At 43.1% G+C, this 13,827-nt stretch overlaps 1 protein-coding gene across 1 annotated transcript in view; it reads left to right on the top strand.

Annotated features, from left to right (window-relative positions):
• ADCY2 (adenylate cyclase 2) overlaps positions 1-13,827 on the top strand; it is a 432,318-nt gene that overhangs the window by 364,853 nt on the left and 53,638 nt on the right. Inside the window, exon 16 of the mRNA XM_077808711.1 lies at positions 2,633-2,770. Coding sequence (XP_077664837.1) covers positions 2,633-2,770 — 138 coding nt within the window. The remainder of the gene's footprint in view (positions 1-2,632; positions 2,771-13,827) is intronic.

Raw genomic sequence — 13,827 nt, 5'->3', positions numbered from 1 at the left:
ATAGATTCAACAGTATCAAGATGACACTAACAACAACAAAAACAAGAAAGGAACCTGATGAAAGCTCCAAAACAAATTCTGATTGATAATTTTTATTTGTTACACAATGTATTGATTCCTTAAATGTAATGTAGTCTCCAGAGTTTTTCCTCATAAAATAAATCTGCTGTCTGTATATGTAGTAATAAATATCACTATTGTTATAATAGAAAAACAGAAGAGTAAATTTTAAAAGGAATTATACAAAATTCAGTCCATTAGCCTTTTAAAAATATATATAATGTCAAGTACTATTCCCGGGATGAAGAGCCCTGCAGGTACACAAGAGACTGTAGATTGTTCATATGACGCCTGATATATTAATGTATTCAGCTTGATTCAGTTTGACAGTGGATTTTAACAAAGAGAGCTCAGATTCACTGCACAGAACTATGGTACTGCACTTCTATAACCCTCTCCATCTAGAGAGAGCGGATCAACACAAATTGGCAGGCCAATGTGAGTAAAAAGGGCATGTGGAGCAAAAGTAAGGCTATTTTGTAAGGCAGGGGGATTCTGGGACTCGATTGTCCAAGTAATTGGATGTCAGTAGGTGGTGTACTGTGGCCATTGAACCTGCGCTATATCGATTAACTGGGAGTTTCAGCCCTGCTCTTAGGAGCTTCAGAGAATGTGTATTGCATGTATTCCTTGTTCTCTGCCTGTGATCTGCAAGTGATTCTTGTGGTGACTTTGTTCTGAGACCAACATTTCTGATTTAAGAACAATAATTTTTGAAGTGCTCTGAAATCCACAGGCAGACTCAGATTTTATGCAGAAGTATTGTCTGGGACATTAGCATTACTAAACAGAGGGAAAATGAAAGACTCTCAATAAGCAGTTGGGGGAATGTAATCATGATTCACGCTTTTCACCCATTTCCTGAATAATGGGGCTGATTGTGATTGAAGGAAGGCAACATGTGGGGCTATTATCTGTAAGGGTAGAATGATAGTATGTGTATTATTGGCATGTTGGAGCAGAGGGCAGAGTTAAGGTTGTGTTGTGGATTGGTGTGTACCTTAACTTTTCATTTCCTAGCTTTCAGAGGTTTGAGTGTAGCTGAATTTGACATTTTAGAAGGGCACAATGTACTATTGGGCAACTGTAACTGTGTTAATGAAGTCTTTGGGCACAGAACGTTGTTTATGTTATGTGAATATCTTGTGCCTCCAGACTTTGTGCCTACATGATTAGAGGCCACAAGGAAAAAAATTTGGTGCAGACTGACATAGGTGGAGGTAGATGCAATAATATTTTTTTGCCTTGTGTCTGAGGAATGTTAGTGTTAGTGCCAAATTGTGCCTTCTGCATGCATGTCCACCTGCAGAACCATCTGCAATACACATCCAATTTACTTCGCGGCTCAAGTGAGACTATTATCTGAGCTGTCATGTTTCTTTATTTTGCCAATGGCTGAAGAGAGGACTTCAGTTTCCTAAAATGTCATTGCTTTAACTTTAACAAGCACCAGCAAACAAGTCTTTAAAACTAAAAAGACTAAAAATATGTTTTGAATATATATTAAAAAGTCAGCATAATATTTATATCATTATATGGGGGAATGAATGTTGGGAGATCTTTGTTGCTTTCTGTTTGATCCACTTTCTGATGTTTTTTATGGACTACTTCAAATATATCCATTTAAAAGGCCTCAGTCTTGCAAACAGATTTGCATGGGCTGATTCCTGAACCTGCATTGAAGAGCTTAGTTTATGGCTACACTGCACAGTCAACCCGGGTAATTGGCACCTGTGTCTGAGCACCCATGTTAGCCTCACTTGGATGTGAACATCCCCACAGCAAAGCCCTACTTGAATTACTATGTCCTTACTGTTTCCGCATTTGCCCTTGAGGGAGGGAGGGAAGGAAGGAAGGAAGGGCCTGTGGGGGACACAGATATCCCTGGTTCTTTATGCTGAGATGCTATAGGATACTTTCTCAGTCATTTGTATCAATTGCGGGGAAACTTGCCCATCCTGCAGAGGGAGTTGTAGGAAGGGCATTAGAGGACTATCAGCACTGGAGTGTTTTTTCCGTGTGTCCTTACAGTAATGAGAGTGAGTTCTAATCTATATCCTTGTTTGTGTAAACTAGCCTGGGCTTAAAGCACCTCCAAACGTGGGTCTTAGCTTTTCTGTGTGAACGGTAGGGGCAAAAACCTGAGTAAGAGATCTGGGTAACTGTGCAGTACCCTTAGTTGTTTTTTTAAATGCCCAGAGGCCTTCAGGCATTGGTTATTTTTTTAAAAAGTTTAATAATAGTGATGATGATGTTGGTGTTAATTTTATATTCTTCATTATGCTTTATTATTTAGTAATATTGTATTGTGGGTGTTTAATAAACTGTTACCTAGTTTGCAATCTGAATCCCTGGACTGATATTACGTCAAGAATTTTCTTAATTTATAAGAAAGATAATTAACCACTGTGGCAAGATAACAGTTGAACACTTCTGTGCAATGTTCTTTTCAGCTGATTGACCTACATATTAATGCCATTCAGAATTGTGATCATTCTAATTATAACCTAAAGGAACTCGTAGGAATTAAGAATACTCATGCTGTTATGTGTTTCATATTTTCTATACTTAGCAATGCAGCAAGAAAGCCTCAGCTTCACTGTTGTGGATTTTGAAGTCATCTGGAATAATTGCAAACCGTCCCTGGCCACGAATCACTCTCACATTGACCACTACTACTATAACATTAACGCTGGCCATATTCAATATGGTAAGCATAACGATGTTTTGTTTCTCTTTCTGCCCCAGTGAGGTCTATTTTTATTTTTATTATCTACTTGGATGACATTTTAAAGTTGTGGTCTGTAGATATTTCAGTCGGGTGAATAGTAGTAATGGCCTTCCAATGACTCAGAAATTCAAAGCAAAGCAAACATACAGTATAGTGGGGGTGATCAATTCTGACCTCTGCGTATGAGACGTTCTCAACAATAATTCAGCTGTTGGACATGTTTGTTATGAGAATTTTTGAATGTAAAAGGTACTGAGAGAATCTTAAAACATTCTGAGTGGGAAAATAAATAATTCTAATCCATAATTCAAATATGTATAGTCAGCAAAAAACAACAAAATATTTGCTCAGCACAGTCCAGGGATCAGTTCAGTGGATTATGATGTTAGCAGAATGTCTGCAAAATGCCGTACAGAGTGCTTGAATTTCACTTTGATTTTTCTGACACCTGTCCATTCCCCTCAACATGTTCATAATTTACACACCATTTAATTGAAAATTCTTCCTTGTTAAAAAAAAAAGAAAATCTGTTTTAAAATGACAAAGGTTAAAATTTTTGAAAGTGCCAAAGTGACTAAGTTAGTGGGATGAAAGCTAAGTCACTAAGGTGTCTTTGAAAATGTTACGAAAAATGTGTGTTATTTAAATCAGAGAGACTGGTAGTGAGACGGGGTAAAAATATTAGCTAAAATTATTTTAATGAACACAGAAACAACATAAGGGGCTACATTCTGTCTTGCCCTATATGAGTGCATTAATGAGGAAGAGAATACAAAGAGCCTCATTCCCCTCCTCCCTTCCAGGTAGAATGATGATCTAGCTCTTCTTATATGATAGGCAGAGCCAGGCAAACATGCCCAGTGATACTCTATAGCACCAAGAAGAGGGAGGGGAGATACTCAGCTGGGTAGGTGGTATGGCTAGGACCTAAGTTCCCTGTAAGCTGCGTGGCTACCAGCAGTTTATCAAGTGCTGCGCACTTCAGGTGCCCCTCCCCCCAATGCCATGCTGCTCCTGCCCTCTGCCTTGGAGTCCCTGGCCAGCAGCTCCCAGGAGCCTCCTGGAGGGAGCGGAGGGGGTGTTTCTGACAGCAAGGTGTCCCCCTCCCCCACCCTATCTCCACAGAGTGGGGGAGGGACATGACAGGTCTCAGGAGTGGGACAGGGGATGGAGCTTGCTGGTGGCTGCTGCTGTGTCTGAACAAGTAGACTTAAGGCTTCTGAGTGCAGATCTGCTTAAAGGGGCAGCGCATGTCTCACACACAAACTGTGTGTCTCTCACACACACACAATGTGTCTCTCACAGACACACACACATACACACTGTGTGTCACACACACGTGTGTCTCAGACACACACACACTGTGTGTGTCTCTCTCTTTCTCTCACACATACACACACACGCTGTCTCTTTCACACAGATCTCCCAGCACATACTTGTATTGTTGTTGTTGTTACTTCTTGATATTTCCTGCAGTGCACATATATTCTCTGTGATTTTATTCTTTCAAAGTGCTGTTATTTTTGACTGGTCTATGTATTTCATAGTTTTTATTCATCCCTTATGCTTAAATTTAATTCTTTGAGTAGTGAGTTCTAAAATGCCTAACCTGTCCTGGCTGGAGTAATTATCCCTATGGTAACTTTTTAAAAATATATATATTATATCTAGAGTTTTTGTTTCTATTGGTGGCGCACATCCATACATTACCTCGATATTGGTGCACATAACAAAATTCATTTTGCACATGGATGGAAAAAAATAGAGGGAACATTGGCTAGGGCACAGCATGTTAGCTGTTGTCCAGTGGCTGGCACTAGGGAAGCTCACATAGTAAAGGCTAGTGCTGAGAATACTTGCACTGACTCCCCTGAGCCATTCTGCCAGTCTGTCCTTCAGAAGCATAATGACTTATATACCCTCCCCACCCCTTCAACACTACAGCTGTTCCCCTTTTCTTCCCCCTCCTCTGCATGGCAGAAACCACAATCTGTGCCTATTAATTTAGATCACGAGTTATGGTTGATAAAATGAGAAATGTTTAAACCATTTTGTTGCAGATCCTAGTTCCTTGGGGCATTCTACCATGTAATAAAAATGGCTTCTAATACAGTTTAATTATTTCTCATTTATATGAAATTAAATGTATTATTTAAGGTCCCAATTCAGTTAACAGAAAAATTGATTTCAAACTGAGCAAGATCACCCTTTAAAATTAATAAGGTCAAATCCTGGCTCTTCTCTTATTTTCTTCTTTCTTTCTGTTCTTTAAATACTTCTCTGTGGAAGGCAAAAATGACAAATTGCTTTCCATTTCCAGTAATGCAGGAGTGTGCTTTTCTCTTCTGTTGTAATAGGATAAATTCATGTAATTGTATTAATTGTCCATTACTAACCTATTAAATACATAATTCACAAGTAAACGAATGATTCCATTTCAGTGGGATTCCAAGGGGGGCACTGACTGATTTCTAAATGTTAGTTAAAAAGGGTGGGGAGCCTCCAATCCTGTGGCTGCATAGCATTGGAATCAACTGATCATGTTTAATTGAGGGACACGTGGTCTAGTGGCTTGAGTAGAGCATGGGAACCAAGAACTACTATTTATTTTCTTGGCCCCATGCCTGATTCCCTCTTTAAAATTGGAAAAGTCTTCTAATTTCTCTGCCTCAGTTGCCCATCTAAAATGGGAATAGTACTATTTACTTAGAGTATTTTTTTTCAAAAGTGATTTACCCCAGATGTTTAAAGTATTTTGGTATTGCTGTGTTCAGCATATATCTACCTTATTTAGGAGACTTAATCTCATTTTCAAAAGGGATTTAGACACTTAGGAACCAAAATCCCATTGACAGTCAATGGGATTTAGGCTCCTATGTACCTAAATCCCTTTTGAATATCTAAATACCTTAAAAATCTGGGCCTTGGGCACTTTGGAACCTTCGGCTACGTCTACACTGTACTTCTGTTGGTAAAACTTGTTTCGGTCCCGGGTGTGAAAAAAAACACACCCTGACCGACAAAACTTTTACCAACAAAAAGCAGTGGTGTGGAAAGCGCTATGTCGGTGGGAGACACTCTCTCGGCGGCAAAGCCACCACCGCTCACTGCAGGTGATTTTATTTTGCCGGCAGACAAGCTCTCTCTTGTTGGCAAAGAGCAGCTACACAGGAGACCTTACAGCTGTGCCTCTGGAATGTACGCAGTGTAGACATAGCCTTAATTTCACTGAAAGTCAATGGTACTTAGAAAAAGCACTTTTGACAATTGTTACCTTCGCTCTTTCACAGGGTATGCTTAATTATTTAGAGTTATAAAAATAGTTTGAAAATTGTAAGTGTCCTTCAGTTAATTACAGAATAGTTTTGAATACATATTGCTTTTTTTATTTTGCTTTCATAGCATTTTTCAGGAGACAGCAGTCAGTCATTTTTAATAACTACACTTGAGATGTCTGAATGATGAAATCCACTTGTCTGAGTTCCTAAACACTGACATGTAAGATTTGTGAAAGAAGCAAGATCTACTAGAACTTTATCTGGTTCAGTCTATGAAGATAATTGTAGGTTGGTTGGGGGGGGCTGCTTTTGGGGGATGAGAGGTTGCCCTCACATTCCCCACCTTGTATGATAAGAAGAGATGGGCTCAAAACAAACCACAGATCCAAGCATTCTGAAAATTCTGCTAAGTTCCATTCTCAGTCTGGATCCAAATTTTGCATTTCTTCTTTTTGGTAATTGTAAGTAGAAATGAAACAAAGAAGTTTACTTTTGGGTTTAAGTTCAAACTGCACTAGTGTATGAATATTTTTAAAATTAAAAATTGTTCCTAAACCGAAAAAGGTCAAAATGATGCTTTTTTCAACAAATTGGCTTTAATTAGTTCAAGTTCTTCTTTTATTCAGAATGCAGATTACTGTAGAGCATCAAAAGCTGTACTTTAAAGCCTTAGCATCTTGTAGAATTAGCACTTTTGACTGCAATGTAACAAATAGCCATGTTTCATGATATTTATTCGATGAAAAACGAAAGGAGTACTTGTAGCACCTTAGAGACTGACCAATTTATTTGAGCATAAGCTTTCGTGAGCTACAGCTCACTTCATCGGATGCATACTGTGGAAAGTACAGAAGATCTTTTTATACACACAAACCATGAAAAAATGGGTGTTTACCACTACAAAAGGTTTTCTCTCCTCCCACCCCACTCTCCTGCTGGTAACAGCTTATCTAAAGTGATCACTCTCCTTACAATGTGTGTGATAATCAAGTTGGGCCATTTCCAGCACAAATCCAGGTTTTTCCCCCCCCACACACTTTTTTTTGGGGGGGGAGTTGTGTGGTGGGGAGAAAGGGGGGGAACCTGGATTTGTGCTGGAAATGGCCCAGCTTGATTATCATGCACATTGTAAGGAGAGTGATCACTTTAGATAAGCTATTACCAGCAGGAGAGTGGGGTGGGGGGAGAGAAAACCTTTTGTAGTGGTAAACACCCATTTTTTCATGGTTTGTATGTATAAAAAGATCTTCTGTACTTTCCACAGTATGCATCCAATGAAGTGAGCTGTAGCTCACAAAAGCTTATGCTCAAATAAATTGGTTAGTCTCTAAGGTGCCACAAGTACTCCTTTTCTTTTTGCAAATACAGACTAACATGGCTGTTACTCTGTAACCTGTCATTATGCAAGGCACTGCATTTAGCCGTATGGAGTGGAAATCTATCAACTGCATGAAAAAACTTGTACAGATACAGACAGACAGCATCTTCCTCTCCAAATGCAAACAGATGGACATCGTACCAAAAGGACTGAAGGTAAAAAATCCATTACAATCTACATACCACACAGACTATGCTGACAACTTGTGCCACACGCTCTCACAGAACCTGCGGAACCACCTGATCAACATCCTCTACAGCAAACAAGGAAAGATAAAGAATGAGCTCTCAAAAATGGATACTCTCATAAAAAACCAACCTTCCACACAAACTTCCTCGTGGCTGGACTTTACTAAAACTAGACAAGCATAGAATATCAGGGTTGGAAGGAACCTCAGGAGGTCATCTAGTCCAACCCCCTGCTCAAAGCAGGACCAATCCCCAATTAAATCATCCCAGCCAGGGCTTTGTCAAGCCTGACCTTAAAAACTTCTAAGGAAGGAGATTCTACCACCTCCCTAGGTAATGCATTCCAGTGTTTCACCACCCTCCTAGTGAAGAAGTTTTTCCTAATATCCAACCTAAACCTCCCCCACTGCAACTTGAGACCATTACTCCTTGTCCTGTCCTCTTCTACTACTGAGAATAGTCTAGAACCATCCTCTCTGGAACCACCTCTCAGGTAGTTGAAAGCAGCTATCAAATCCCCCCTCATTCTTCTCTTCTGCAGACTAAACAATCCCAGTTCCCTCAGCCTCTCCTCATAAGTAATGTGTTCCAGACCCTTAATCATTTTTGTTGCCCTTCACTGGACTCTCTCCAATTTCTCCACATCCTTCTTGTAGTGTGGGGCCCAAAACTGGACACAGTACTCCAGATGAGGCCTCACCAATGTCGAATAGAGGGGAACGATCACGTCCCTCGATCTGCTCGCTATGCCCCTACTTATACATCCCAAAATGCCACTGGCCTTCTTGGCAACAAGGGCACACTGCTGACTCATATCCAGCTTCTCGTCCACTGTCACCCCTAGGTCCTTTTCCACAGAACTGCTGCCTAGCCATTCGGTCCCTAGTCTGTAGCTGTACATTGGGTTCTTCCGTCCTAAGTGCAGGACTCTGCACTTATCCTTATTGAACCTCATCAGATTTCTTTTGGCCCAATCCTCCAATTTGTCTAGGTCCCTCTGTATCCTATCCCTGCCCTCCAGCGTATCTACCACTCCTCCTCGTTTAGTATCATCCGCAAATTTGCTGAGAGTGCAATCCACACCATCCTCCAGATCATTTATGAAGATATAGAACAAAACCAGCCCCAGGACCGACCCCTGGGGCACTCCACTTGATGCCGGATGCCAACTAGACATGGAATCATTGATCACTACCCGTTGAGCCCGACAATCTAGCCAACTTTCTAACCCACCTTATAGTGCATTCATCCAGCCCATACTTCTTTAACTTGCTGACAAGAATACTGTGGGAGACCGTGTCAAAAGCTTTGCTAAAGTCAAGAAACAATACATCCACTGCTTTCCCTTCATCCACAGAACCAGTAATCTCATCATAGAAGGCGATTAGATTAGTCAGGCATGACCTTCCCTTGGTGAATCCATGCTGACTGTTCCTGATCACTTTCCTCTCATGTAAGTGCTTCAGGATTGATTCTTTGAGGACCTGCTCCATGATTTTTCCAGGGACTGAGGTGAGGCTGACTGGCCTGTAGTTCCCAGGATCCTCCTTCTTCCCTTTTTTAAAGATTGGCACTACATTAGCCTTTTTCCAGTCATCTGGGACTTCCCCCGTTCGCCACGAGTTTTCAAAGATAATGGCCAATGGCTCTGCAATCGCAGCCACCAATTCCTTTAGTACTCTCGGATGCAACTCGTCCGGCCCCATGGACTTGTGCACGTCCAGCTTTTCTAAATAGTCCCTAACCACCTCTTTCTCCACAGAGGGCTGGCCATCTACTCCCCATGCTGTGATGCCCAGCACAGCAGTCTGGGAGCTGACCTTGTTAGTGAAGACAGAGGCAAAAAAAGCATTGAGCACATTAGCTTTTTCCACATCCTCTGTCACTAGGTTGCCTCCCTCATTCAGTAAGGGGCCTACACTTTCCTTGGCTTTCTTCTTGTTGCCAACATACCTGAAGTAACCCTTCTTGTTACTCTTGACATCTCTTGCTAGCTGCAGCTCCAGGTGCGATTTGGCCCTCCTGATTTCATTTTTACATGCCCGAGCAATATTTTTATACTCTTCCCTGGTCATATGTCCAACATTCCACTTCTCGTAAGCTTCTTTTTTATGTTTAAGATCCACTAGGATTTCACCGTTAAGCCAAGCTGGTCGCCTGCCATATTTACTATTCTTTCGACTCATTGGGATGGTTTGTCCCTGTAACCTCAACAGGGATTCCTTGAAATACAGCCAGCTCTCCTGGACTCGTTTCCTCTTCATGTTAGTCCCCCAGGGGATCCTACCCATCCATTCCCTGAAGGAGTCGAAGTCTGCTTTCCTGAAGTCCAGGGTCCGTATCCTGCTGCTTACCTTTCTTCCCTGTGTCAGGATCCTGAACTCAACCAACTCATGGTTATTGCCTCCCAAATTCCCCACCATTTTTGCTTCCCCCACTAATTCTTCCCGGTTTGTGAGCAGCAGGTCAAGAAAAGCTCCCCCCCTAGTTGGCTCCTCTAGCACTTGCATCAGGAAATTGTCCCCTACGTTTTCCAAAATCTTCCTGGATTGTCTATGCACCGCTGTATTGCTCTCCCAGCAGATATCAGGAAAATTAAAGTCACCCATGAGAACCAGGGCATGCGATCTAGTAGCTTCTGCGAGTTGCCGGAAGAAAGCCTCATCCACCTCATCCCCCTGGTCCGGTGGTCTATAGCAGACTCCCACCACTACATCACTCTTGTTGCTCACATTTCTAAACTTAATCCAGAGACACTCAAGTTTTTCTGCAGTTTCGTACCGGAGCTCTGAGCAGTCATACTGTTCCCTTACATACAGTGCTATTCCCCCACCTTTTCTGCCCTGCCTGTCCTTCCTGAACAGTTTATAACCATCCATGACAGTACTCCAGTCATGTGAGTTATCCCACCAAGTCTCTGTTATTCCAATCACGTCGTAATTCCTTGACATCACCAGCACCTCCAGTTCTCCCTGCTTGTTTCCAAGGCTTTGTGCATTTGTATATAAGCACTTGAGATAACCTGCTGATCGCCCCTCATTCTCAGTATGAGGCAGGAACCCTGCCCTCACAGACGTTCCTGCCTGTGCTTCCTCCCGGTATCCCGCTTTCCCACTTACCTCAGGGCTTTGGTCTCCTTCCCCCCAGTGAACCTAGTTTAAAGCCCTCCTCACTAGGTTAGCCAGCCTGCTCGCAAAGATGCTCCTCCCTCTCTTTGTAAGGTGGAGCCTGTCTCTGCCCAGCACTCCTCCTTCATGGAACACCATCCCATGGTCAAAGAATCCAAAGCCTTCTCTCCGACACCACCTGCGTAGCCATTCGTTGACTTCCACGATTCGACGGTCCCTACCCAGGCCTTTTCCTTCCACGGGGAGGATGGACGAGAACACCACTTGCGCCTCAAACTCCTTTATCCTTCTTCCCAGAGCCACGTAGTCCGCAGTGATCCGCTCAAGGTCATTCTTGGCAGTATCATTGGTGCCCACGTGGAGAAGCAGGAAGGGGTAGCGATCCAAGGGCTTGATGAGTCTCAGCAGTCTCTCCGTCACATCGCGAATCTTAGCCCCTGGCAAGCAGCAGACTTCTCTGTTTTCCCGGTCAGGGCAGCAGATAGATGACTCAGTCCCCTGGAGGAGAGAGTCCCCGACCACGACCACCCGCCTCCTTCTCTTGGGAGTTGTGGTCGTGGAACCCCCAACCTCAGGACAGTGCATCTCATGCCTTCCAGCCAGCAGAGTCTCCTTCTGCTTTCCTCCTTCTGCCATTTACAACACACACTTTGCTTCTCTACAAAAGAAAAAGGACACTAAACTTTCCAAACTACTACATGCCACAAGGGGCCACAGCAATGGTTCCTTCAACCCACCCAGCAATATTGTTAACCTATCCAACTATACTCTCAGCCCAGCAGAAGCAGCTGTCCTATCTCGGGGCCTCTCCTTCTGCCCCTCCACCCCCAAGAACATGATACAGTTCTGTGGTGACCTAGAATCTTATTTTCGACGTCTCCGACTCAAGGAATATTTCCAATACACCTCTGAACAACATACTAATCCACAGAGACCTCCCTACCAGCACTACAAAAAGAAGGATTCTAGGTGGACTCCTTCTGAAGGTCGAGACAGCAAACTGGACTTCTACATAGAGTGCTTCTGCCGATGTGCACGGGCTGAAATTGTGGAAAAGCAGCATCACTTGCCCCACAAGCTCAGCCGTGCAGAACACAATGCCATCCACAGCCTCAGAAACAACTCTGACATCATAATCAAAAAGGCTGACAAAGGAGGTGCTGTTGTCATCATGAATAGGTCGGAATATGAACAAGAGGCTGCTCGGCAGCTCTCCAACACCACTTTCTACAAGCCATTACACTCTGATCCCATTGAGAGTTACCAAAAGCAACTACAGCATTTGCTCAAGAAACTCCCTGAAAAAGCACGAGATCAAATCCGCACAGACACACCCCTGGAACCCCAATCTGGGATATTCTATCTACTACCCAAGATCCATAAACCTGGAAATCCTGGGCGCCCCATCATCTCAGGCATTGGCACCCTGACAGCAGGATTGTCTGGCTATGTAGACTCCCTCCTCAGGCCCTACGCTACCAGCACTTCCAGCTACCTTCGAGACACCACTGACTTCCTGAGGAAACTACAATCCATCGGTGATCTTCCTGATAACACCATCCTGGCCACTATGGATGTAGAAGCCCTCTACACCAACATTCCACACAAAGATGGACTACGAGCCATCAAGAACACTATCCCCGATAATGTCACGGCTAAACTGGTGGCTGAACTTTGTGACTTTGTCCTTACCCATAACTATTTTACATTTGGGGACAATGTATACCTTCAAATCAGCGGCACTGCTATGGGTACCTGCATGGCCCCACAGTCTGCCAACATTTTTATTGCTGATTTAGAACAACGCTTCCTCAGCTCTTGTCCCCTAACGCCCCTACTCTACTTGCGCTATATTGATGACATCTTCATCATCTGGACCATGGAAAAGAAGCCCTTGAGGAATTCCACCATGATTTCAACAATTTCCATCCCACCATCAACCTCAGCCTGGTCCAGTCCACACAAGAGATCCACTTCCTGGACACTACAGTGCTAATAAACGATGGTCATATAAACACCATCCTATACTGGAAACCTACTGACCGCTATTCCTACCTACATGCCTCCAGCTTTCACCCTGACCACACCACACAATCCATGGTCTACAGCCAAGCTCTGCGATAAAACCGCATTTGCTCCAACCCCTCAGACAGAGACAAACACCTACAAGAGCTCTATCAAGCATTCTTACAACTACAATACCCACCTGCGGAAGTGAAGAAACAGATTGATAGGGCCAGAAGAGTTCCCAGAAGTCACCTACTGCAGGACAGGCCTAACAAAGAAAATAACAGAACGGCACTAGCCGTCACCTTCAGCCCCCAACTAAAACCCCTCCGACGCATTATTAAGGATCTACAACCTATCCTGAAGGATGACCCAACACTCTCACAAATCTTGGGAGACAGGCTAGTCCTTGCCTACAGACAGCCCCCCAACCTGAAGCAAATACTCACCAGCAACCACATACCACCCAACAGAACAACTAACCCAGGAACCTATCATTGCAACAAAGCCCGTTGCCAACTGTGCCCACATATCTATTCAGGGGACACCATCACAGGGCCTAATAACATCAGCCACACTATCGGAGGCTCGTTAACCTGCACATCCACCAATGTGATATATGCCATCATGTGCCAGCAATGCCCCTCTGCCATGTACATTGGTCAAACTGGACAGTCTCTATGTAAAAGAATAAATGGACACAAATCAGATGTCAAGAATTATAACATTCATAAACCAGTCGGAGAACACTTCAATCTCTCTGGTCACACGATTACAGACATGAAAGTTGCGATATTACAACAGAAAAACTTCAAAACCAGACTCCAGTGAGAGACTGTTGAATTGGAATTCATTTGCAAATTGGTTACTATTAACTTAGGCTTGAATAGAGACTGGGAGTGGCTAAGTCATTATGCAAGGTAACCTATTTCCCCTTGTTTTTTCTTACCCCTCCCCCCCAGACGTTCTTGTTAAACCCTGGATTTGTGCTGGAAATGGCCCACCTTGATTATCATACACATTGTAAGGAGAGTGATCACTTTAGATAAGCTATTAC

Source organism: Eretmochelys imbricata, chromosome 2, assembly GCF_965152235.1.
Source record: "Eretmochelys imbricata isolate rEreImb1 chromosome 2, rEreImb1.hap1, whole genome shotgun sequence".
Lineage (NCBI taxonomy): Eukaryota > Metazoa > Chordata > Testudines > Cheloniidae > Eretmochelys > Eretmochelys imbricata.
Note: the sequence above shows the minus strand (reverse complement) of the source record. Positions and strands in the feature narration are given on the sequence as shown.